The sequence below is a fragment of the Xenopus laevis genome, chromosome 1S (assembly GCF_017654675.1).
Source record: "Xenopus laevis strain J_2021 chromosome 1S, Xenopus_laevis_v10.1, whole genome shotgun sequence".
Classification (NCBI taxonomy): domain Eukaryota; kingdom Metazoa; phylum Chordata; class Amphibia; order Anura; family Pipidae; genus Xenopus; species Xenopus laevis.
The window spans coordinates 189,417,692-189,441,588 of record NC_054372.1 but is presented as its reverse complement, the minus strand read 5'-3'; the positions used below and the strand labels follow the sequence as shown (position 1 = coordinate 189,441,588).

Genomic DNA, 23,897 nt, shown 5'->3' with positions numbered 1-23,897 from the left:
CTCCTGGGGACAAAGCAGGCGCTCCTCAGAGACACAACACAACGTGCAAAACTCTATTCAGCGCGGGACCCGCGGTGCATGACGGGACTGGTAGTCTCAAACGGCCAGATTTTCGGCGTAAAGCGGCGGCTCGGAACTACACGACCCAGGCTGCTTTGCGGGCGCCCTATGAAAAAGAACCACATGGATGAAGCGAAAAGCCAGAAGGGAGGGCTGAATGTTGGCGGCGGGCAGGCACCTCCCATTCCCCTGACGTTGTGTAGTGGCAGCAGCTGCCGCCCAGTCTCGGGTCCCCCTCGGAAGCCCCCGTATGCCCAGCGCCAACATGGACCTGTTCGGGGACCTGCGGAGGATGAACAAGAGGCAGGTGAGTAAATCCGCGGGCAGCGGACTGTCCCTAAGCAGTAGAAACAGCCTGTAATGAATGTTCCGTGTCCTCTCCTTATCCCTCTCTAATTAATCAGCAGCCACTGATTGACAGCTCCCTCGTTCATTCACTGCCCTTCATTAATTAGCACTTTATTATCCCACCAGAACCACCGCAGCTTCTCATTGGCTGAAGCCCCTCAATAGCTGCCCCCTCATTGGCTATTCCTCCTGCTCCACTAACTTCATAACTTTCTTATTAGAATAATAATGGACATTTAGTTCTAAGCTTTATTATAATACTGCCACAATCATTTGCTCAAGTGCTCATTCCAGCATGTCGGGCATCCCTCCAGCCTCTGACAGGTTCAGCCCTCCAGCCTCTGACAGGTGCAGCCCTCCAGCCTCTGACAGGTGCAGCCCTGCTGGTGATACTGCCATAAATAGCTCAGAGATGGTTTTACTTGCTTGGCATTGTCTGTGTGTAGTAAAAGAGGGAAATATGTGTTATCCCTCCCAGTTCCAAGCTGTCTTACTTATGGTTTTACTTTATATTATTTGAAAAATAAGAAATTATACAGTTACATGTTTGTATTGTATATAAAAACAAAGTAAAATACTTCTGCATGTGTTCCTGTATCCTAAACCACTCTACATTCAACAAATATCCACTTTAATCCATTTTAGGTTACCATATGGCACTACTAGACAATGTATTACATTGTTTTACAGTAAGCTTGTGCTCCTCAACTGTCCTGTCACAGGGTAACTGAAATGATGATAAAAAGTCAGCAGTAAGAAAATCATGTGACAGCTTTTATAGTAGAGAGAAATGGTGTCTTCAGTAGCAATGGGATAATAGTCTCTGGGAAGGGAGTGTGACTGTGGGATAGCAGGTATAGTAGGGAGAGATGGTGTCTATAGTAACAGTGGGATAATAGTCTCTGGGAAGGGAGTGTGACTGTGGGATAGCAGGTATAGTAGAGAGAGATGGTGTCTATAGTAACAGTGGATAATAGTCTCTGGGAAGGGAGTGTGACTGTGGGATAGCAGGTATAGTAGGGAGAGATGGTGTCTATAGTAACAGTGGATAATAATCTCTGGGAAGGGAGTGTGACTGTGGGATAGCAGGTATAGTAGGGAGAGATGGTGCCTATAGTAACAGTGGGATAATAGTCTCTGGGAAGGGAGTGTGACTGTGGGATAGCAGGTATAGTAGGGAGAGATGGTGCCTATAGTAACAGTGGGATAATAGTCTCTGGGAAGGGATTGTGACTGTGGGATAGCAGGTATAGTAGGGAGAGATGGTGCCTATAGTAACAGTGGATAATAGTCTCTGGGAAGGAAGTGTGACTGTGGGATAGCAGGTATAGTAGGGAGAAATGGTGCCTATAGTAACAGTGGGATAATAGTCTCTGGGAAGGGAGTGTGACTGTGGGATAGCAGGTATAGTAGGGGGAGATGGTGTCTATAGTAACAGTGGATAATAGTCTCTGGGAAGGGAGTGTGACTGTGGGATAGCAGGTATAGTAGGGAGAGATGGTGCCTATAGTAACAGTGGGATAATAGTCTCTGGGAAGGGAGTGTGACTGTGGGATAGCAGGTATAGTAGGGAGAGATGGTGCCTATAGTAGCAGTGGATAATAGTCTCTGGGAAGGGAGTGTGACTGTGGGATAGCAGGTATAGTAGGGAGAGATGGTGTCTATAGTAACAGTGGGATAATAGTCTCTGGGAAGGGAGTGTGACTGTGGGATAGCAGGTATAGTAGGGAGAGATGGTGTCTATAGTAACAGTGGGATAATAGTCTCTGGGAAGTGAGTGTGACTGTGGGATAGCAGGTATAGTAGGGAGAGATGGTGCCTGTAGTTGTGGAATGTGGGGTACTCTGGGAACAGCCTTTGGATAGCAGGCTGATATGATACAGGGTATTTTTGCTACAGCTGGACCAGCACTGGGCAAGCAGACACTGATGTAGAATGTCACTGTGTTAATTAGCATTTTGACAACATATTGCGAGAACACATTTCAGTGCAGAACTGCTGGTGCCAACAATATGCCTTCCCCCATGCCCAGCATTAGATTGATTTAACAACCGAGAGTTAAAATGGCATGAAACGACGGAAAGGAGTGTCTTTATATCAGCAATGATCTCCTTAATGTAGCCATATATGGGCCTCCCCCGCACCGTATACAACTGACTGGCCCAGTGGACAGATATATAGAACGAGGGGACATATATGTGCTTGGCCACATTTGCACCTGTGTAGGTTTGGCCCAAATACTTAGAACAGAAGGTAGAGAAAATGCTCTTTCCAAGATGCAGCTCTTCTTCACTTCCAACCAACATATATTTTCCATCCTGACTGATCATCCTCAGTCCACGACTGGTCATTCATGCCAGATATATAGAAAACTGCCCAATCTTATATGGCCATCTTAAGTCTAAATCCATGCTATTTGGGTTGGCCCAGTATATATCTGAGAATCGGCTGTATGAACCAAAAATTGGCTTGGAATCCGGTATGCACCTTATTTTATAGAAAGAAGTAGTGATGTGTAGTAGTAGTGATACCCGTGGGTTCGGGCTGACCTCGCACCCCCTTTCCGGGTTGCGAGCAGGAGCTTGTTGAGCTCTTCTGACTGCTCTCCCTGCCCGTGACCTCACAAATGGAGGCTTCCGACTTCCGGGTTAAACTTTTATAGACGCACGCATGCTTGACCTGCCTCTTTTGTGGGGCAGGGCGGCGCAAGTCTATAAAAGGAGCCAGGAAGTCGCGCGGGTGGAGTGAGGGCGGGTGGCGGACGGTTGCGGGTCAGGAAAAACCAGACCTGCACATCACTAGAAGGAAGATCTTTATTTCATAATTAAAGATAATGGTGACCTATCATAAGCAGCATGGGGACCCATTTTGGAATATGATCCGTTAAGAATCCCTAGTCCAAGGGCTCTCTGGTTCTTTTCATTGGTTATTTTGTAGCCTGCAAATATGATCATTGGACATTCCCTGGCCCCATGTTTTACCAGTCATTAAATTATTGCCATGGGCATTCCCTTCTGGTTTCATTTATACTTTTTAGCCTGTGGTTGATATTCTTGGAAAGGTACTTAAATATATATAGTCAAAAAGAGCAAGTTAAAGGAGAAGGAAAGCTTCAGTAGATTAGTCACAATAGGGCAAGCTATAACACTTTGTTTATTTTGCAGAATGCTTTACCATACCTGAGTAAACAGCTCTAGAAGCTCTCTGTTTGTTTAGGATATGCAGCTGCCATATTAGCTTGGTGTGACATTACATCCTGCCTGAGTCTCTCCATGCTTACTCATAGCTCCATATTACAGCAGAGATTAGAGGGAGAGAGGAGCAAACTGAGCATGCTCAAGCCCAAGCCCTGGAGGTTTAAGCTGAAAACAGGAAGTCTGATACAGAAGTCCATGAGTACACAATAGAAGGAAAAAATGCAGTGTTTCTTTTGACAGAGGACTCAGAGCAGCATTACTTTGAGGGTTTACTGGTGTATTTAAATAAAGCTTACTTAGTTTTAACCTTTTCTTTTCCCTTAAATGAACATTTTAACTGAGCAATGAGGTAGAAGCCAATAAATGTGTTTTTAAACTAAAGGAGTTAACCAATGTAACTCACATAGTGACAGAGCCTTGAGCCCTGATGAGGAGTTCGTGATGAAGCTAATGTATGAGGATCTGGCCTAGCTGAGGCGGTGCCAGAACATGGACCAGGTCAGATTTGCTGGTGTGTAAGAGCCAAGGTGAACATGGCTAGTGGGCTCATGAGAACCTAAAAACATAGTAACATAGTAAGGTTGAAAAAAGACACGTCTATCAAGTTCAACCTTTTTTTTTTTATCTGCCTAACTGCCAGTTGATCCAGAGGAAGGCAAAAAAAAAAAAACCATCTGAAGCCTCTCCAATTTGCCTCAGAGGGGGAAAAATTCCTTCCTGACTCCAAAATGGCAATCAGACTTGTCTGTGGATCAACTTGTACTATGAGCTATCTCCCATATCCCTGTATTCCCTCACTTGCTAAACACCATCCAACCCCTTCTTATACCTGTCTAATGTATCAGCCTGTACCACTGATTCAGGGAGAGAATTCCACATCTTCACAGCTCTCACTGTAACAAACCCCTTCCCAATATTTAGCTGGAACCTGTTTTCTTCTAATCGGAATGGGTGACCTTGTGTCAGCTGGAAAGACCTACTAGTAAATAAATCATTAGAGAGAATATTATATGATCCCCTTATATATTTATACATCGTTATCATATCACCCCTTAAGCGCCTCTTCTCCAGCGTGAACATCCCCAATTTGGCCAGTCTTTCCTCATAGCTAAGATTTTCCCTTTACCAGCTTAGTTGCCCTTCTCTGTACCCTCTCTAATACAATAATGTCCTGTTTGAGTGATGGAGACCAAAACTGTACGGCATATTCTAGATGGGGCCTTACAAGTGCTCTATACAGTGGAAGAATGACCCCCTCCTCCCGTGACTCTATGCCCCTTTTAATACAACTCAAGACCTTATTTGCCCTTGATGCTGCTGACTGGCATTGCTTGCTACAGCCAAGTTTATCATCTACAAGGACTCCCAAGGTCCTTTTCCATAATGGATTTGCCTAGTGCAGTCCCATTAAGGGTATAAGTGGGTATTGTTACATCCCAGGTGCATGACTTTACATTTATTAAAATTGAGTCTCATTTGCCACTTAGCTGCCCAGATTGCCAGTTTGTCAAGATCGTGTTGCAAGTGCCACATCCTGGATGGAATTAATTGGGCTGATAATTTTGTGTCATCTGCAAACACTGATAAAAAAAACAAATGCAGATTTTAATAATAATGACATTAATTAAAGGGGTCAGAATGTAAGAATTGGTTTTGTTGAGAAGAATTTGCACAAAAATTCCAGCAAAACGCTTTATTTAATAGGGAAAAAGATTTATCATTGATGATTCCATTCATGCAGTGTAAGTCAGGTTACAGAGTGCAAACTTCCTAGCTATCGCTTTATCAGCTCTATAATAATCCCCAATAGCTGTACGGCTAAATATGATGTTTGTTGTACAGTAAGACGATGTAATTCATTTCACGCCGTTAGCCGTGCGTCTGACAGACACAGAGGGGGCACTGCTGGAAGTCAATGAGTGACTATATAATTCAATGTGTTGGCTCGTTGCCTGTTTCAGTCTCTTGGCATAGCTCGCTACTCCGTGGCTTCATTCTTCATTCATAGTTCCCGATATATATATATATATATATATATATATATATATATATATATATATATATATATATATATATATATATATATATATATATATATATATATATATAATTAATATTTTCAGGCTCTTTAAACAGCAGTTGTGGAATTGTACCTTGTCCCAGAGCAATTTGCCGGTACCGTATAATCCGTCACAGCCTTCTTAGCAGGTCGCCGTATCTCCGAAGGCCTGACTTCTAGTTACTATGCATTCTGCTGCGTTACAGTGACGATTGGTAACTACAATAATGTTTTTTCTTATCTCTTTTAAAGGGATGAAAAACGTGCTTGGTGGAAAGAGGGGCAAAATAAAACCACAATATTGTGTGAAAGTGAGCCCAGCTCTTATTCAATTAAAGAAGAACTATCACAAAAATTAAAATTTAATATAAGCTTCAGCATACTGAAATAAGAAACTTTCTAAATACAATCCGTAATATTCTGTTCTGTTTCTGAAATAATCAAGTTTATCTTCACTATTCCTCTCTCAGCATCTGTTTCTCTTCATTCTCTCTTCATGCAGCAGTTGGGTGTCGGATAATCATTGACAGTTAGATCCAATATATCTTATAGGGGGGCTCCTTTCCTAGCAGATGAATTAGAGCTCACTCAAATAACTGATTCCAGTACAAACAAAATCTAACAAAATAACTGCCTTTTGCACAAATTCTGCATGTAGAGAGACATGATGTCTGGTGAGTTTAATAGAGTGAGCTCTAATACATCTTCTAGGCAAAAGAAGCCCCATATAAGATTATATTGGATCTAACTGTCAATGAATATCTGACACCCAACTTCTGTATGAAGAGAAACAGATGCTGAGAGAGGAATAATGAAGATAAACTTGATTATTTAAGAAATGATGCATAATATTGATTGTATTTAGAAAGTTTCTTATTTCAGTCTAGGGATGCATCACATCCACTATTTTGGATTCGGCTTAATCCTTCGCGAAAGATTCAGCCGAATCCTGCTGAAAAAGGCAGCATCCTGGCCGAATCCCGAACCGAATCCTGGATTCAGTGCATCCCTATTTCAGTCTGATGAAGGTTATATTACATTGTTTTTCGCGATAGTTCCCCTATTTAAGGCTTGTTGGTTTCAGTTGGAGCATGTTGAATCTTTATTTGTCCTTGCTGTATTTTTATGAAGGTCCCAGATCCCCCAGCACATCCCATACACCCCTGCAAGACGCCATCATGACAACCTGCCTGGTATTTTGGGCCAGTAACAAGGCAGGTGAACACGATGATATCCGTTGCAGAGCAAATGACCTAGATTTGCCATTGATACTGCAGAGCTTTGGGGGATTTATTAGACAGAGCCAGCCGCTGTTCCTTTGGTTGTCTGCTACTGATTCTCTATTATTGAGTGACCAATATATCAGAAAAAACAAATTGTAGTTTGAAGTTTCAGATTCCGAGGCTTTCATACTCCATTGTTTGATCCAGACCCCCATAACAAGGGTGTGATGAAAATATTGCTACTGTATATCTGATTCAGCATAGATCCAAGAATATTATAAACAGCAATTAAGGTTTGAAAACAAATCTTACCTTCATGAACCCCCCACCCAAACTGGAGTTATGGCTGCAGGTATTGTTTACAAATATAATGTTAACTGGCTTTCAGAGTGCTCCCACTCCCACAGTTTGGCAACCATTTGTCATGGAATTTCAGGAATCGGCGACCCCTTGAGGTAAAAGACAAAGTTTATTTGGCACAAGCTCTATGGATTCTGAACTCACAAAGAGTCAGAACCCTGAACAAAGAGATCACACTTGTAAAAAGGGAGTTACCAGTGGGAGATCATAAAGTTATTGCTAAACAGCACATAAAAACAAAGAACTGCTCTTACAGACAAACAGGTGGCTCTGCCCTAAAGGCCAGGGTACTAGTAATCAAGTCTAGCTTTGAGATAAGAATCCATCCAAGTCATGGGAATCTGCATATACAGAATTGTATTCTCTTTCACACTGTACTAGGCTTAGCATAACTATATAGAACTTTCTACACCCTTATCTCACTTTTCCCTAAATTGTCTACAGCTTATGTATCACCTTTATCTAAAAAGAACTGCACATAAAACACTCCATTTATCTCATTTCTATTTCTCTCTTTATATTTCTATCTATAACCTTTTTGCCGTTGTTTGTGTCTGTGCAGCTCTACTACCAGGTTCTGAATTTTGCCATGATAGTATCTTCAGCTCTAATGATATGGAAAGGTCTTATTGTGGTGACTGGAAGCGAGAGTCCAATTGTCGTCGTGCTAAGGTACGTGCCGTGAAATATATATAACTTTTATTTACTAGGAACTGGGCTGCACTTCTAGGTCTAGGTTCAAGCTGGAGACCCTGGTTGGAACCCCAGTTCATCATCCATAGCAAGCAATCAAACCTTGGCTTAGCTCATGTCTAATAGTCTGTGTAAATCTAAATCATTTCAACTTTGTCACAGAAATATGTAAGCTTTTCGATTGGATAGGATGAAAAATCCATTTGGCTAAACTTTGTGGCCCACAGAGGCATCCCAACACTGTGATCGTCGCTTTTCACTTTGTAACTCATGTCCAACCCTACCTTTTGTGACTTGTTTTCCCCCGCAGTGGTAGCATGGAGCCAGCTTTCCATCGGGGGGATCTGCTGTTCCTGACAAACTTCCAGGAAGACCCCATTCGCGCAGGAGAAATTGTAGTGTTTAAAGTGGAAGGCAGAGACATCCCCATCGTTCACAGAGTCATCAAAGTGCATGAAAAGTAAGATGTTTGTTAACTTTTCATGACATTTTTAAGGTCTGTGTACAGTATTTATGAGATTTTATTTGCTTAAATAAATTCATTACCTCTATATATTTATTTTTATGGGGGGCTCCACATACAATCTAAGTGGCAGCTCTAGGCTAGCCCTGCAACTTATGCACAAAATCCTGACTGGAGGCGTTTTGTTTAGTCCCCTTTACATTAAAGTCATTTATGGTTATTTTTATGCTCAGCAAATGTAATATTACTGTCTTTGTTAAGCACAAGTCTCCATCCAAGCTTTTTTCAGCATAGCAGAAGAAGGCAGTTATTTGCTTGTAGAACACTCCTTTGGTTTCTAAAGTGCACCAGCCACTCCACTGGTCTCTGTGATCATGAGTCGGAATATTATGTGAAAAGGGCTGCCTTTGGGCTCAAAGCATTTCCATGAAATACAGTTCAGGGTCTTGTGTTTTAAGACTTCTGTTGCAAAAAAAAGCCACCAAGTTGTTGTGGATGCTTTCATATTGGCATCAGTAGAATGAGCTGTGCCACCTCAATTAAGCTCTGGTGAATCAGAGACCCTCCAGTTTATGCCAGTGGGAATCATCCTGCGGGAAGCAGCAAGCATTTTGGCTGCACATGGGAGCTTCTTCAGAACACCCACTGTGACATAAGCCTTGTGCTCAGACTTCATCCTGTGGAATTTATTGTTGTCTTTTTGTACTGATTGCATAGTTATGGGGAAAATTATGTAGTTCTGCATGCTGGATAACAGGAATTAACATTTGAATGTGTGGGTGGAACAATAAGTGGTAATTGTTGAATCGAAGATATTTTTTACTTGAAGGATCTATAATGTTTGAATTGTTGCTTTATTCCAATAGCAGCGGGGTATTCTACAAATAGCTTGTATGGTTACTGTGGTTTGATAGAAGCAATAAAAATAGGCTAAAACTGTAATTTTTGCAGTTAAGTTATAGTTTATAGCAGGGGTCCCGTGAGCCACATTCAGATGTAAAAAGAGTTGGGGAGCAAAACAAGCATAAATAAAAGTACCTGGAGGTGCCAAATAAGGGCTGTGATTGGCTAATTGGTAGCCTCTATGTGGACTGGCAGCCTACAGCAGGCTTTACTTGGCAGTACATCTGGTTTTTATGCAGCTAAAACTTGCCTCCAAGCCTGGGATTCAAAAGTAAGCATCTGAGAGCAACATCCAAGGGGTTGGTGAGTTAACATATTGCTTCTGAGCCACTGGTTGGGTATCACTGGTTTATAGTGACCACAAAGGAGTTTGCCGAGGGAATCGTGAGGGACACAAAAGAGTTTATGTATAGAAGAATTGTCGGATTTGGGTAATGTTGCATTGGTCAGACCACCAAAACTTCCCAGTGGAAGTGGAGATTTCCAAGTCTGGGTGGTTAAAGCAGAAGGTAGAATTGATAGCAGTAAATGTAAGATACTCCAATTTGGTGAAGTATTAACAGGAAAATGAATTCCAAAACAGAACCATGGGATTTAATGGAGCGATTAATTAAGTGATTTGATGGATTGTGCCAAAAGCTGCTATGGGGAAAATGTGACTTTTGCGTTTAGTGAGTTGACTGCTAAATTGGGAAGATACTCTCATAAGAGCAGTTCCAGCTGAGTTATTTAAGGGAAGACAGATTATCAGATCCTCCTGAGCAGGGATCCCCAACCTTTTTTACCCCTGAGCCACATTCAAATGTAAGGAGTTGGGGAGCAACACAAGCATGAAAAATGTTCCTGGGGATGCCAAATAAGGCCTGATTGGCTTTTTGGTAGCCCTTATGTGGACCTTCAACCTTCTAGAAACTCATTTTGGTAGTACACCTGGTTTCTATGCAACTAAACTTGCCTCAAAGCAAGTAATTAAAAAATAAGCACCTGTTTTGAGGCCACTGGGAGCAACACCCAAGGAGTCGGAGAGCAGCATGTTGCTTACTAGCCACTGGTTGGGGATCACTGCTCCAGACGATCAAATGTGTAGTCCGTATAGATATCCTATATAGGGTTGTCTTAAGATGGCAACTCACAGGCAGATAAAAGATTGACCTCTCCAGAAGAAATTGGCAGCTTATAGACCCATGTCAATAATGGCCTGTCTTACTGATTTCTGGCTGAAAATGGACTAGATTTGTGTTGATGGTCTCCTTAGACCCCATTCTGATTCTTTCCTGGTTTGTCCCAGAGAATAAGCAGCCATATTAGATAAAGATCTGTCCATTTGGCAACCTCACCAAGGAAGAAAGGATCAACTTGTTTGCTGGAATGTGTAGTTTCCACAGCAGGGATAGCACAAAATTCAAATCCTAATGTAAGATTGGTAACCTAAATACAAGGTATCCTTCTAGTTATGTTGGGCATGGCTGGATTAAATGATAGAGGAGTAAATATTCACTCCACTTCCCTTTTAATTTTTATTTCAGTACTTCTTTATTCTTCTAACGAGTACAGAAATTTGTAATGTTGTTCTTGTTTTTTCAGGGAAAATGGAGATATCAAATTCCTCACTAAAGGAGACAACAATGAAGTCGATGACCGAGGCTTATATAAGGAAGGGCAAAGTTGGCTGGAAAAGAAAGATGTTGTGGGGAGAGCGAGGGGGTAAGTCTCCATCAGCGGAATGGGTTTTAGGCTATTGGTTAATGAGAACGTTTCATTTATATCTGGAAGCAGAGGCAGTGATTAGCTTAGGGCTGCATTTACAGTCCCCTCTTGTGCCCCAAACAGCTGCCATCAGTCTGGAGTCTGTGAGTAGAGACTAGTCTATTCCAGGTCTGGATACAGTCACTACTGTTTGTACTGAGTCAATTCTCCCACATTCTGGCATTTCAGCAAAATACAGAATTATATTGTAACGTTCACGTATTTGTAACTTTGGCTCTGGATGAATCAGGTAGATAAATGTAGCGGTTCTTGGACTTACTGCAGGGATCGGCAACTGTATTCCATGGATTGCAAAGTGTTAGAAAGAATAAATGGCCGTTCAAAGGCAGCCACTGTGTAACTAATGTCATGTTCCCTGTTAAAGAGCCTTAAGTATATTGTTCTGGCACCCGAGACCCATTGTTAATTACAAAGAAATTGCTGCACTGTGTATTCCATGGCACATTATTAGCGGATTGGATGTAGCTTTAACAATGCCATTTATGATATGGATTGCAGTTCATTTAACCCAGCATGCAGGCATTATTAACCCGTATTCAGATTTCCTTTATACAAAAACCTCTTTCTAGCATATATGATAGATATATAAGGATATTATAAGTTACCGAGGAGTTTCATGACCATATTTTCATGTATTTTTATACAAGTCATGGAACTCCGAGGTAACTTCTAATATCCTCATATTTTACAACTGGGGGTACTTTATTTAATATAATACACAAGTTTCAGTGAGTCATGTGACAGAAATGACATCAGAACTCACAGTTTATAACTGATAACATCAGAACTCACCGTTTATAAGGATATAATTTACAAGATATTCATGGCTTTTGTGTATCATATATATATATATATATATATATATATATATATATATATATATATATATATATATATATATATTTATATATATATATATATATATATTTATATATATATATATATTTATATATTTATATATATATATATTTATATATATATATATATATATATATATATATATATATATATATATATATATATATAATCAAAACAGGGAGGTTGTGGGAGCACTCTAAAGGCTTTAAACTTTAAAGTATATATATATAAGTATAATAAATGCTATTGCATATGTACCCAAAACAGGGGTTATTTTGTTACAAAGTTATGATCATAAAATTGATAAGCCACCATACCACGTCAAGGTAAACCCCGAATGGCGGTCCCTAACTTGTTTTATTTTTATGTGCATTCTAGCATTACCTGTAATCAATGTCCGTTGAACGCTGTTTTTTCACTGAGGGCTAAATCCTCCCCAGTCAGCAATCAGGCTTTTAAAGGAGAGATATTCCCCAAACAAACAAACAATTTTAAAAGCATAGGATCACCACTAGTTTAAAGGGGGGGTATGGGGTGCTACAACCACTGAAGCTATGCCACAGCTTCCGGCTAAATATACAAAATCAAAACACGGAGGTTGTGGGAGCACTCTAAAGGCTTTAAAGTATATATATAAGTATAATAAATGCTATTGCATATGTACCCAAAATATATATATATATATATATATATATATATATATATATATATATATATATATATATATATATATAGAATTTTTTTTTTTTTCATTTAATTAAGGACGGTACAGCATGACCAAAGGAAATTATTTCACTTTGCACCTCATTCAACAAAGTGAAATTATTTCACTTTGTTGAATGAGGTGCAATATGCAGGACCCACCTGCCTTAAAAGAAAACTAAAGCTTAACTAAAGAAGAAGCTAGAAATGTTGTACATTATGTTTTGTGCTTCTGTACCAGCCCAAGGCAACCACAGCCCTTTAGCAGTAAAGATCTGTGTCTCCAAAGATGCCCCAGTAGCTCCCCATCTTCTTTTCTGCTGATTCACTGCACATGCTCTGTGCTGCTGTCACTTACTGAGCTTAGGGACCCACTCACAATATACAGTACACATAGAATAGAAATGTCACAATATAAGGCTGATTAGTAATTAATACACATAATTACTACATGACAGCACAGAAACCAGTGCAATTAGCATCAGAATTTTATAATCAGCAAACCTGTAGCATCATCTTATATTACAGGGGAAGCTCATTTTCTGCTGGATAATTAGTGACGAGCCCTAAGCTTAGCTTCTCAACAGCCAATCAGAGCCCACTGAGTATGTGAGTGTCACAGACACTTTCCAAGATGGTGACCCCCTGTGACAAGTTTGAAGTCCTGGATCATTGCTGCTATTGACAAGCTGAAACGCCTCGTGCAATAAGTTCACTATATAAAATATGGCTTTTTTAGCCATATTAAAAGTTTAGTTCTCCTTTAAGGAGAATATATATCTTCAGGGTTCTTTAAGGCTAATGTCATACTTGTCACTTTCTGCAGGAATAAGTTTTTCCATTTGTGACATCCATCTGTCACTCTATGAGGGGAAGATTTTGGCCTGAAGAAGGGTGCATGATATTAATTCTTAATTCTGGGGAAGGAACACTTTGCATTGCAAGTAAATAATATCACATATGATCTGCAGGGACCCCAGGTGCAAGTGCAACTAAGGGGAGAAAAAGCTCACCTCGTTGCTTATTCTAAAAAGTGTCCTGGGTCTGATTATCCTCTGCAAGTTGCGTTGAAAATCCAACGTGCAGCACCAACAGGCTCAGGGGGCAGTCTTGTTATTATCACCTGCCATAGCTCACTCCCTAAATTAGGGGGTGGGTGCTGGGATTGTCCCGAAACCAACAGTGACCCGTGGGTTGACCACCGGTTGGGCAGGTCTGAAATCTGGCCAACTTGTGCAGCTTAGGGTTGGGTGTGGATCAGACCCGTGAAACCTGTAGCGCACACAAAAGAAGCATATACAGCAAAATGACGCTATCGAACTATGGATCAGATGCGGGTCTTACAGTAGCAACATTTTATGGGGTGGGGTTGGGTGCGGTTTAAAGGGATTCCGTCATGATTTTTTATGGTTTACTTTTTAATTCACTCTGCCATTTAGAATTTTATTTTTGAACCAACAAATTAATTTTTTTAGCTTTAATATTGGGGTGGAAGCGCCATCTCAGTGCATTTTGCCTGATTCTGAGAAGGAGCCAGCACTGCAGGATGGAACCGCTTTGAGGCAGTGATTGTTTCTCCCCTTCCCATTGTATTTTAACACAACCTAGGTCCTGCTCCCTAGTCTAGCCTAGTGGCAGACATGAAAATAGCACCCAAGCAGTAGAAAAATATGGTTTTTATTGCTTGAGTGCTATCCTCATGTCCACCACTAGGTTGGGCTAGGGAGCACCTTTAGCAATGCAAATCTTAAGCAGAGGTGTATCTGGTTAGCTGCCCGTTGTTCTTTTGATTGGCTGCTGGGAATGGAGCAGGTGATATCACTCCAACTTGCAGTAAAGCAGAGGTCTCCAACCTTTTGTTGTTTTTTTTACCTGTGAGCCACATTTAAATGTATAAAGAGTTGGGGAGAAACAAAAAGCACCAAAAAGTCCCTGGGGTGCCAAATAAGTGCCTGTGATTGGCAATGTAGTAGCCATATGTGGACTGACAGCCTACAGGAGGTTCTGTTTGGCAGTACACCTGTTTTTTATACAACCAAAACTTGCCTCCAAGCCTGGAATTCAAAAATAAGCACCTTTGTGGCCACGAAAAGCAACATCCAAGGGGCTGGTGATCAACATGTTGCTCGCGAGCCACTGGTTGGGGATCCCCGAGTAAAGAGTGACTGAAGTTTATCAGAGCACAAGTCACATGACCTGCTGGCACCTGGGAAACTGATGTGTTTAGCCCCATGCCAAAAAACGGATTATAGTGCAGAAGTCTGCTGGAGTAACACTATTAACATGTTTTCCCCTGACAGTATCCCTTTAAGGTTTTCCTGACCCACTCACCATTATTGGGTGCCTCCCCCCGCCCATCACACATGAATACAGTGCTGCAGATTTCAGGCACTACTGTATTCATGGGAGGGATGAATGCAAGATAAAGTGCAAGCAGATTTTGCCAATTGTTTGCACTTTGCAAACAATTGGCCCTGCTGAATTTTCCTTGCGTTTTTGTGTCTAGGACATTTCTTTTGCATTCATAGCATAGGATTCATTCATTTGCTTAGCATAGGAATCCCAGTGCTGCCCCTTCTCGTCTCCCATTGGTCTCAGTGTCCGGTACTAAATTGCTTTCAACACTCTCTGCGTCCTATTAAACACATAACAACTAGATCTCTCAGATAAAGCTCTTGTATCATTGCGGGTCTTTGATTTCGAAGCACAGACGGATCAATAATATGGATGAGAAGCTTCTGGGGGTAAAGTGGTAGAAACTGCTGGCCCTAGGAAAACGGCCCTAGGAAAACGATTCAAGTCATTTGCTGCCTCGGCTTCCTGGCTCAGTTGAGATTCCAACGGAATAAAAAGGCAGTCTCTCTCCTCTCACAACTTGATAGTTGGGAGTCACAAAAAGATATGTTTCAGAAAAGGGCAAAAAGGAGAATTAATAGCGTGTAACTCGGCCAACCTCAGCACAAACTTCGGAGAAAGCTCTTTAATCACTTTTATTAACCACTTTACTGCTCAGTGAATATTCGTGTAGAGACCCCATGTTCCCAGCGCTCAGCAGTCTGATCTGAAGAGAGACAGTATATTTAGTATGCCGGCCATGAAACATTGATCAGCACCCAGCAAGCACTATAGCGCCGGGGCAGGTCGGAAGCTGCTGTGTATTCTCCACATCAGTAATCATAACATCACGTTACATGGAAAATTCCAGGCAGAAATGGAGCATATATTTTCGGTTCAGTACCTAATGCAGAGGGAGGTGAAGACAGTTGCTCAGGGATACTCGGATACTGCTTTTTGTGCCTCTTAAATTTGCTTAAAATACCAAAAAAAAAAAGGAAACTTCTTCTTAAATGCTTTCTGGCCATTCAAGCAGAAAAGATTTACCTTCATATCTATCTGAATGCATTTCCAGATACTTAAAGGGCCCTTCAGAACTACAACAGCCGACCTGCAATTGTGTTAGTTGTGATGCAAATGTGCAAGGTCCCTGTTATGACTTTGCATGTGTAAGCATGTGAGTGTATGCAAGGGTAATGTTTTAAAGGAATGTGGAGTATCACTCAGGTATCATGTACCCCCTACTGTAAATGATAAGGATATTAGAAGTCATTGAGGGGTTCTGTGACTATATAAAGGCACAAGGCTGCAGGCTGAGTTATACAGGGAACTCTGAGTATCACTCATGTATTATAAGGGATAATGTACCCCCTACTGTAAATGATAAGGATATTAGAAGTCACTGAGGGGTTCTGTGACCATATAAAGGCACAAGGCTGCAGGCTGAGTTATACAGGGAACTCTGAGTATTACTCATGTATTATAAGGGATAATGTACCCCCTACTGTAAATGATAAGGATATAAGAAGTCACTGAGGGGTTGTTCTGTGACCATATAAAGACACAAGGCTGCAGGCTGAGTTATACAGGGAACGCTGAGTATCACTCATGTATTATAAGGGATAATGTACCCCCTACTGTAAATGATAAGGATATTAGAAGTCATTGAGGGGTTCTGTGACTATATAAAGGCACAAGGCTGCAGGCTGAGTTATACAGGGAACTCTGAGTATCACTCATGTATTATAAGGGATAATGTACCCCCTACTGTAAATGATAAGGATATTAGAAGTCACTGAGGGGTTCTGTGACCATATAAAGGCACAAGGCTGCAGGCTGAGTTATACAGGGAACTCTGAGTATTACTCATGTATTATAAGGGATAATGTACCCCCTACTGTAAATGATAAGGATATAAGAAGTCACTGAGGGGTTGTTCTGTGACCATATAAAGACACAAGGCTGCAGGCTGAGTTATACAGGGAACGCTGAGTATCACTCATGTATTATAAGGGATAATGTACCCCCTACTGTAAATGATAAGGATATTAGAAGTCACTGAGAGGTTGTTCTGTGACCATATAAAGACACAAGGCTGCAGGCTGAGTTATACAGGGAACGCTGAGTATCACTCATGTATTATAAGGGATAATGTACCCCCTACTGTAAATGATAAGGATATTAGAAGTCACTGAGGGGTTGTTCTGTGACCATATAAAGGCACAAGGCTGCAGGCTGAGTTATACAGGGAACTCTGAGTATTACTCATGTATTATAAGGGATAATGTACCCCCTACTGTAAATGATAAGGATATAAGAAGTCACTGAGGGGTTGTTCTGTGACCATATAAAGACACAAGGCTGCAGGCTGAGTTATACAGGGAACGCTGAGTATCACTCATGTATTATAAGGGATAATGTACCCCCTACTGTAAATGATAAGGATATTAGAAGTCACTGAGGGGTTGTTCTGTGACCATATAAAGGCACAAGGCTGCAGGCTGAGTTATACAGGGAACTCTGAGTATCACTCATGTATTATAAGGGATAATGTACCCCCTACTGTAAATGATAAGGATATTAGAAGTCACTGAGGGGTTTTTCTGTGACCATATAAAGGCACAAGGCTGCAGGCTGAGTTATACAGGGAACTCTCAGTGCCACTCATGTATTATAAGGGATAATGTACCCCCTACTGTAAATAAGGATATTAGAAGTCACTGAGCAGTTCTGAGAGCATAAATCACTTATCTATGTATAAATATATATATATATATAGATATATATCTATATATATCTATATATATATATATAGTGAATAAAGTACCCCCTCTTGTAAAATATAAGGATATTATAAGTTACCGAGGAGTTTCATGACCATATAAAAACACGAGGCCGAAGGCCGAGTGTTTTTATACAGGTCATGGAACTCCAAGGTAACTTATAATATCCTCATATTTTACAACTGGGGGTACTTTATTTATTATAATACACAAGTTTTAGTGAGTCATGTGACAGAAATTACATCACTACTCACTGTTTATAACTGATGGCATCACTATTCACCGTTTATAAGGATATAATTTACAAGATATTCATGGCTTTTGTGTATTATATATATATATTGTACCGCCTACTGTAAGATACTAGATGGAACCGCCCGTATGAGAATATTATGTATTTTGTGTATTGTATTTCGAACAAAAGGAAATTTCACGTTTGTATATTCTTTCTTACATATCTCTTTATAATATTTTTGATGTTCTCTCTATTGGTTCAGTGTATCCATTAATAAAACTCTTTTTATGAAAAATGAGAAATTAAATATCCATTAGTTTTCATTTAAAGGATATAGAAGCCTCTGAGTTGCAGGAACAGCAGCCTCGTGCATTTATATAGTCACCAAACCTTTCTGTGACATCTACAGACATTAAGTGGAGTTCCAGTATAATCTGTATCATTGACAGTACAGGCTACAGTAATATTCGTATATTATATCCAACAGTACAGGAAATGAAGGTTTCCTGACATTCCAGGAGATAACAACATCAAATATTGCTGTTCCTTTTACCTTGTTCTGTCCATTCATTAAGGGAACCGCAGCGAGAAGGAAAGAGTAATTCCATGTAGCTGAGATGTGGCTGTGTCGCAGGTTTAATGAGACATAAAATTCTAAACTCTTGTTTGTGCTTCTGCTTGTCAGGTGTTCCAGCTCAGGGACCACGTTACATTATATTTGGAGAAGGAATCTCTGGGCTACTCACTGAATTTAAATAAGTATCAAGCCATGTATTATGTATGTGAGACAAGAGGTGCTACTGTCATTGGCTTGGGTCAATGTCCTAATGAAGGGAGAATTATATACCCAAAATAGTCCATAAGGCTATAGTAACCTAAAATATTACCTCAGCCGCAGTCGCCTTGGTATAGTGTCCCGAGAGTCCAGCAAAGTAGCACTTGGCTCAGATTTTATTCTGATGTTCAGCCCATCTGTTGCCTTGGGTTCCGTAGGGGGCCCATTCTACAGTTGGAAGAGCCTTTGTTAATGGACTGAATATAATCTCAATGCTGTGCATCTAAACAGGGAAGGACACCTCTTTCCAACCATTGAAAAGTTCAACCTTGTAATTATTTGATAGTGTATAGGTTATGCACTTTGGCAAAAATAATATAAATGCAAGTTATACACTTAATAGCAGTGTGTTGGGAGTTTCCTTAAATGAGAAGGATCTAGGGGTTTTTGTAGATAACAAGTTGTCTAATTCTGGGCAGTGTCATTCTGTGGCTACTAAAGCAAATAAAGTTCTGTCTTGTATAAAAAAGGGCATTAACTCAAGGGATGAAAACATAATTCTGCCTCTTTATAGGTCCCTGGTGAGGCCTTATCTGGAGTATGGGGGCAGTTTTGGACTCCAGTCCTTAAGAGGGATATAAATGAGCTGGAGAGAGTGCAGAGACTAAGTGCAACTAAATTGGTTAGAGGGAGGGAAGAGTTAAATTATGAGGGGAGACTGTCAAGGTTGGGGTTGTTTTCTCTGGAAAAAAGGCGCTTGTGAGGGGACATGATTACACTTTACAAGTACATTAGAGGACATTATAGACAAATAGCAGGGGACCTTTTTACCCATAAAGTGGATCACCGTACCAGAGGCCTCCCCTTTAGACTAGAAGAAAAGAACTTTCATTTGAAGCAACGTAGGGGGTTCTTCACAGTCAGGACAGTGAGGTTGTGGAATGCACTGCCGGGTGATGTTGTGATGCTGATTCAGTTAATGACTATAAGAGGGACTTGGATGATTTCTTGGACAGACATAATATCAAAGGCTATTGTGATACTAAACTCTATAGTTAGTATAGGTATGGGTATATAGAATCTAATTAAAAGTAGGGAGGGGTGTGTGTATGGATGCTGGGTTTTCATTTGGAGGGGTTGAACTTGATGGACTTTGTCTGTTTTCAACCCAATTTAACTATGTAACTATGGTATCCCAGTTCTTATCACTGGGTAGAATTCCAGTGCTCCCATTGTTGCAACCTGCTTTGGGGACTATGAAGTTTGCTGTAATTCCAGAGTGGCTGTTGCGTCAGGGTTCCCCAGTACCAATTAGCGCAGTAGTGCACAATTTATCAGATGAGGGAGAATTGATGCATGGGCAACCTTGTGGAAGTGCACGAACATGTTCACTCACAAGTACCTTTATGAATTGCATCAATATTCTCTCTCCATTAGGACCATTTTCGGCATTTGTTATTAACCTTTCCTTATACTGTCCCTTTATTAATCCAATTTAAACAGCAAAAGTGCATTTACCAATATACAGTATTGCTACAGTTATGTTCTGAAATACTAACACACTTTATCTTGTTTCATTCCAGGTTTTTACCATATGTTGGTATGGTTACTATCGTCATGAACGATTACCCAAAATTTAAGGTAGGAAGCAAAACCAACTTCAAAAACCTTTATCTGCAACTACGATTCCAATCTTTTTAAATCCTGCCCATTGTTACATCATCACTGAAGGATTTTCTACTAAATCCGCTTCAAATGTATACACTTAAGCCTTTGTAATCGATTTTACCGGTATTTCCTAGTACCAATATTTGGAAAGAGCAATAATAGAAATTTCAGGGTATAGGTGTGTAAGCCATGGCCCTACAGATAGGATTGCCACCTGGCCAGTATTTTACCGGCCTGGCCGGTAAAAATGATGGTTGATCCCAATGTTATTAATAGGGAAAAAAGATAAATACATAGGAAGCCCGATATTTCTTTCCAGAAAAGGTGGCAACCCTACCTACAGATGTAGTTACAATTCGGCTCTTAGAGCCATTTTTACCCTGGAACCATCTTTGATGGGATCCTCTAGCTATATTTGTAAAATATAGCAGTGGGAGCTCGATATCTAGATATGCTTCTTTAGGTCTAGAAGGTTGTAGGACAATGCAATTGTGGAAGGGGAATGAAATCCATAGTGTCTGCTTATTTAGATATGCTTCATGTTTCATGTTTGGATGCTGAAGGGCATTAGAAAAGCTCTGAGCATCAGGGATCTATAGCATCTAACTTTGCAGAGGTCTGGAACATTAAAGGAGAAGGAAATGCTGCATTTACTTGGGGGTGGCAAAAGTTAGGTAGGCCCAAGTGATGTATATATTTACCTGAAACCCAGGGCCGGTGCTCCTATCAGCAGAAATCTGCATCGGTCCAGTGGTTCTTCCAGCGAGCACCATGGAGCGATCGGCTTCTGGCTTCTTCTTTCATCGCACGGGTAGCGTGAAAAGCTGAACTTATGAAGAAGTCGGCTATTTCATTCTACTGCACATGTGTCTGCCCCGGGGAATTTGAAGAAAGTCGAAGAAGGAAGCCGAGCAATCCGTGGTGCTCACTAGAGGAATCACTGGACCAGTGCAGTTTTCTGCTAATAGGAGCACCGGCCCGGGGTTTCAGGTAAGTAAATACGATCACTTGGGGTGCCTTACTTTTGACACCCCTAAGTAAATAGGCCTTTCCTTCTCCTTTAACCTATGAGAGTAATTTCAAACTTTTAGGTGTGGGAGGATTTAAAGAGGAAGCTTTTTTTTACCTATGGAAGTGGATGGGAACATTACTTGTGAAAGATGTTTGGTATGGACTTAATATTGCAGGAATCTGGAACGTTTAGGCATGAGAGTATTCTAGAACAACTAATATTTTGTGTGATGAGTAACAATTGGTTGTTGGGAGTATTTAGGAACAGGGGCAGAGAAATTCTTCTGTCCATATTTTGCATTTATAAAGTTAAAGGCATTTGAAAGTTAAAGCCCATTTGCTGGTATTTGTGTCCTGCAGATTTTATCCAACACCTTCTGGAATCACGTGTTGAGCAGATGGGAATATGACATTATTTTACACCCATGCACAGACCAGTGTCACAACACATGACTGAAAATGGTGCGACTGACTCATAATAGTGGTTGTGTATGGTTTAAAATGATAGGCTAAACTAGGTACCTACAAAGGAATATTTCTCCAAAGTCAGGACAACCAGACCATTGACCATGTAGGCAACAAACATGCTGAAGCCCAAGTCAAATCTCCATGGCAGATATTCAGGGTGTAGTGATTTCCTTTTCACCGTGTTGGATTTTTCTGTCCTATTTCCTAAAATAACCTTGTTTTTTTTCTTTCTTTCTTTTTTTTTTTAGTATGCGGTTTTGGCCATTATGGGCGCCTTTGTACTTTTAAAGCGTGAATCCTAACACTGGAGAAAGGCGTGAGAATAATCAAGGCATCATTCAGACTAATATAACTAATATATATTGCATTTTCTTCCCTTTAATAACGTAACAAATAGCTGGGAACGGTTCTGGAAATAAAAAAAACTCATGTTTTAGGTATTTATTCAGATAACGGTTTCATTGTACATGAACTCGGTCGACATTTTATAAAACAATGTAAAATGTTTTTCTTACGATATGACCTAATAAAACAACAAATAACAGCTGCCTCTTATTATTATTATTATTATTATTATTATTATTATAGTGCACTTATTTGTTATATTAATAAATTCCATCCCTTCCAAATTGGTTGATACAGAGAAAGAATACAAAACCTCAGGGGACCATCTGCAAACAAGTTGTATAGGAAAACTCCGTGCTAAATCTGAATTATAAAGTGAAGCAGCGACAATTAAAAAAAAAAAAAAAAGCGGACCCTCTTATCCAGGTGTAAATTATAGCAAAAGACAGGTTCGGTGCGCTAGTGTTAAAGTGCCTCCGTTCCTAAGGAAAAAGTATACGCTATATAGTGTGTTAACTTCTCAAAGTGCAGTTATATGGAGAATTGGCTCTACTCACAGGAGAGGTAATTATTCAAGCGTGTAGCATGAAGGTACTCTATGGTGAAGTACCGTCAGGATGTTGTTCCAAGAGCAAATGATCCAGCGGTCTCCGAAGAGGAATTCGCTGCTGCCGGTTCTTCCTATGCCGCTGGCGGGGCCTATGTGGAGCTTCCGGTGCATTTTCCGTTCCTGGTGGCAGACGCTACTTCTCCGATCATCTGATAGTATAGTGCTTCACTTGTATAAAAGATATTCGTTTGGCTAAATGGTTTTTGTTTAAAGCAATACTTTTATGCAACAATTAGTAGCCCAACGCGTTTTGTATGCTTGATACTTGATCAAAAGTAAAATTGATAGCAGTTGGCCCAGCCAGCCCATAATTTACAGCTGACCAGTTGGTATTCGTAATATATGGCTATTATTTACACACAAACACACACGTGTAAAGGTGCCATTACACTGTCCAACTTCAGTCTCCCAGGCCCCCAAAACAGTCGCATATTATGTCCATTGGACCCAAGGATAGGTCTGAATGCCCCATCCACCAACCAGAAGTGTGCGCTGACAGTTGAGATCTTCAATTTGTAGAGTTGGTTAGAATACCCACTGTTGTACCTTATAAGTCTACTATTTTGGACAGTGATGTTAAAATTGGCCAAACTGCTCAACCATATTTGGCCTTGTATGTCCTCCTTTAGTCCACGTAGAACAATGTTTGGAATAATATGGTGTAGAGTGCAGAGGGATTATATCCATGGACTGAAAGTGAGGTATAGTGGCTATTTTTGCGAATGTCCTAAAAAAATAGATTTTATTTTCAGCCAGTTCCTGCCCTATGACAAGTTGGTAAGTTTTATAGTTTATATAAACAAGCTGCTGTGTAGCCATGGGGGCAGCCATTCAAGCACAGGATACACAGTAGATAACAGATAAGTACTACTATAGTTTATATAAACAAGCTGCTGTGTAGCCATGGGGGCAGCCATTCAAGCACAGGATACACAGTAGATAACAGATAAGTACTACTATAGTTTATATAAACAAGCTGCTGTGTAGCCATGGGGGCAGCCATTCAAGCACAGGATACACAGTAGATAACAGATA

The 23,897-nt window shown here is 40.5% G+C and overlaps 1 protein-coding gene across 1 annotated transcript; it reads left to right on the top strand.

Annotated features, from left to right (window-relative positions):
- The first annotated feature begins 252 nt into the window (after window positions 1-252).
- Window positions 253-22,451, top strand: sec11c.S (SEC11 homolog C, signal peptidase complex subunit S homeolog). Its single transcript, NM_001096286.1, is given in 6 exon segments — window positions 253-367; window positions 7,810-7,919; window positions 8,251-8,400; window positions 10,891-11,010; window positions 20,344-20,401; window positions 22,156-22,451. Coding segments are annotated over 6 exon segments (534 nt in total). The 5' UTR covers window positions 253-325; the 3' UTR covers window positions 22,210-22,451.
- The last annotated feature ends 1,446 nt before the right edge of the window (window positions 22,452-23,897 follow it).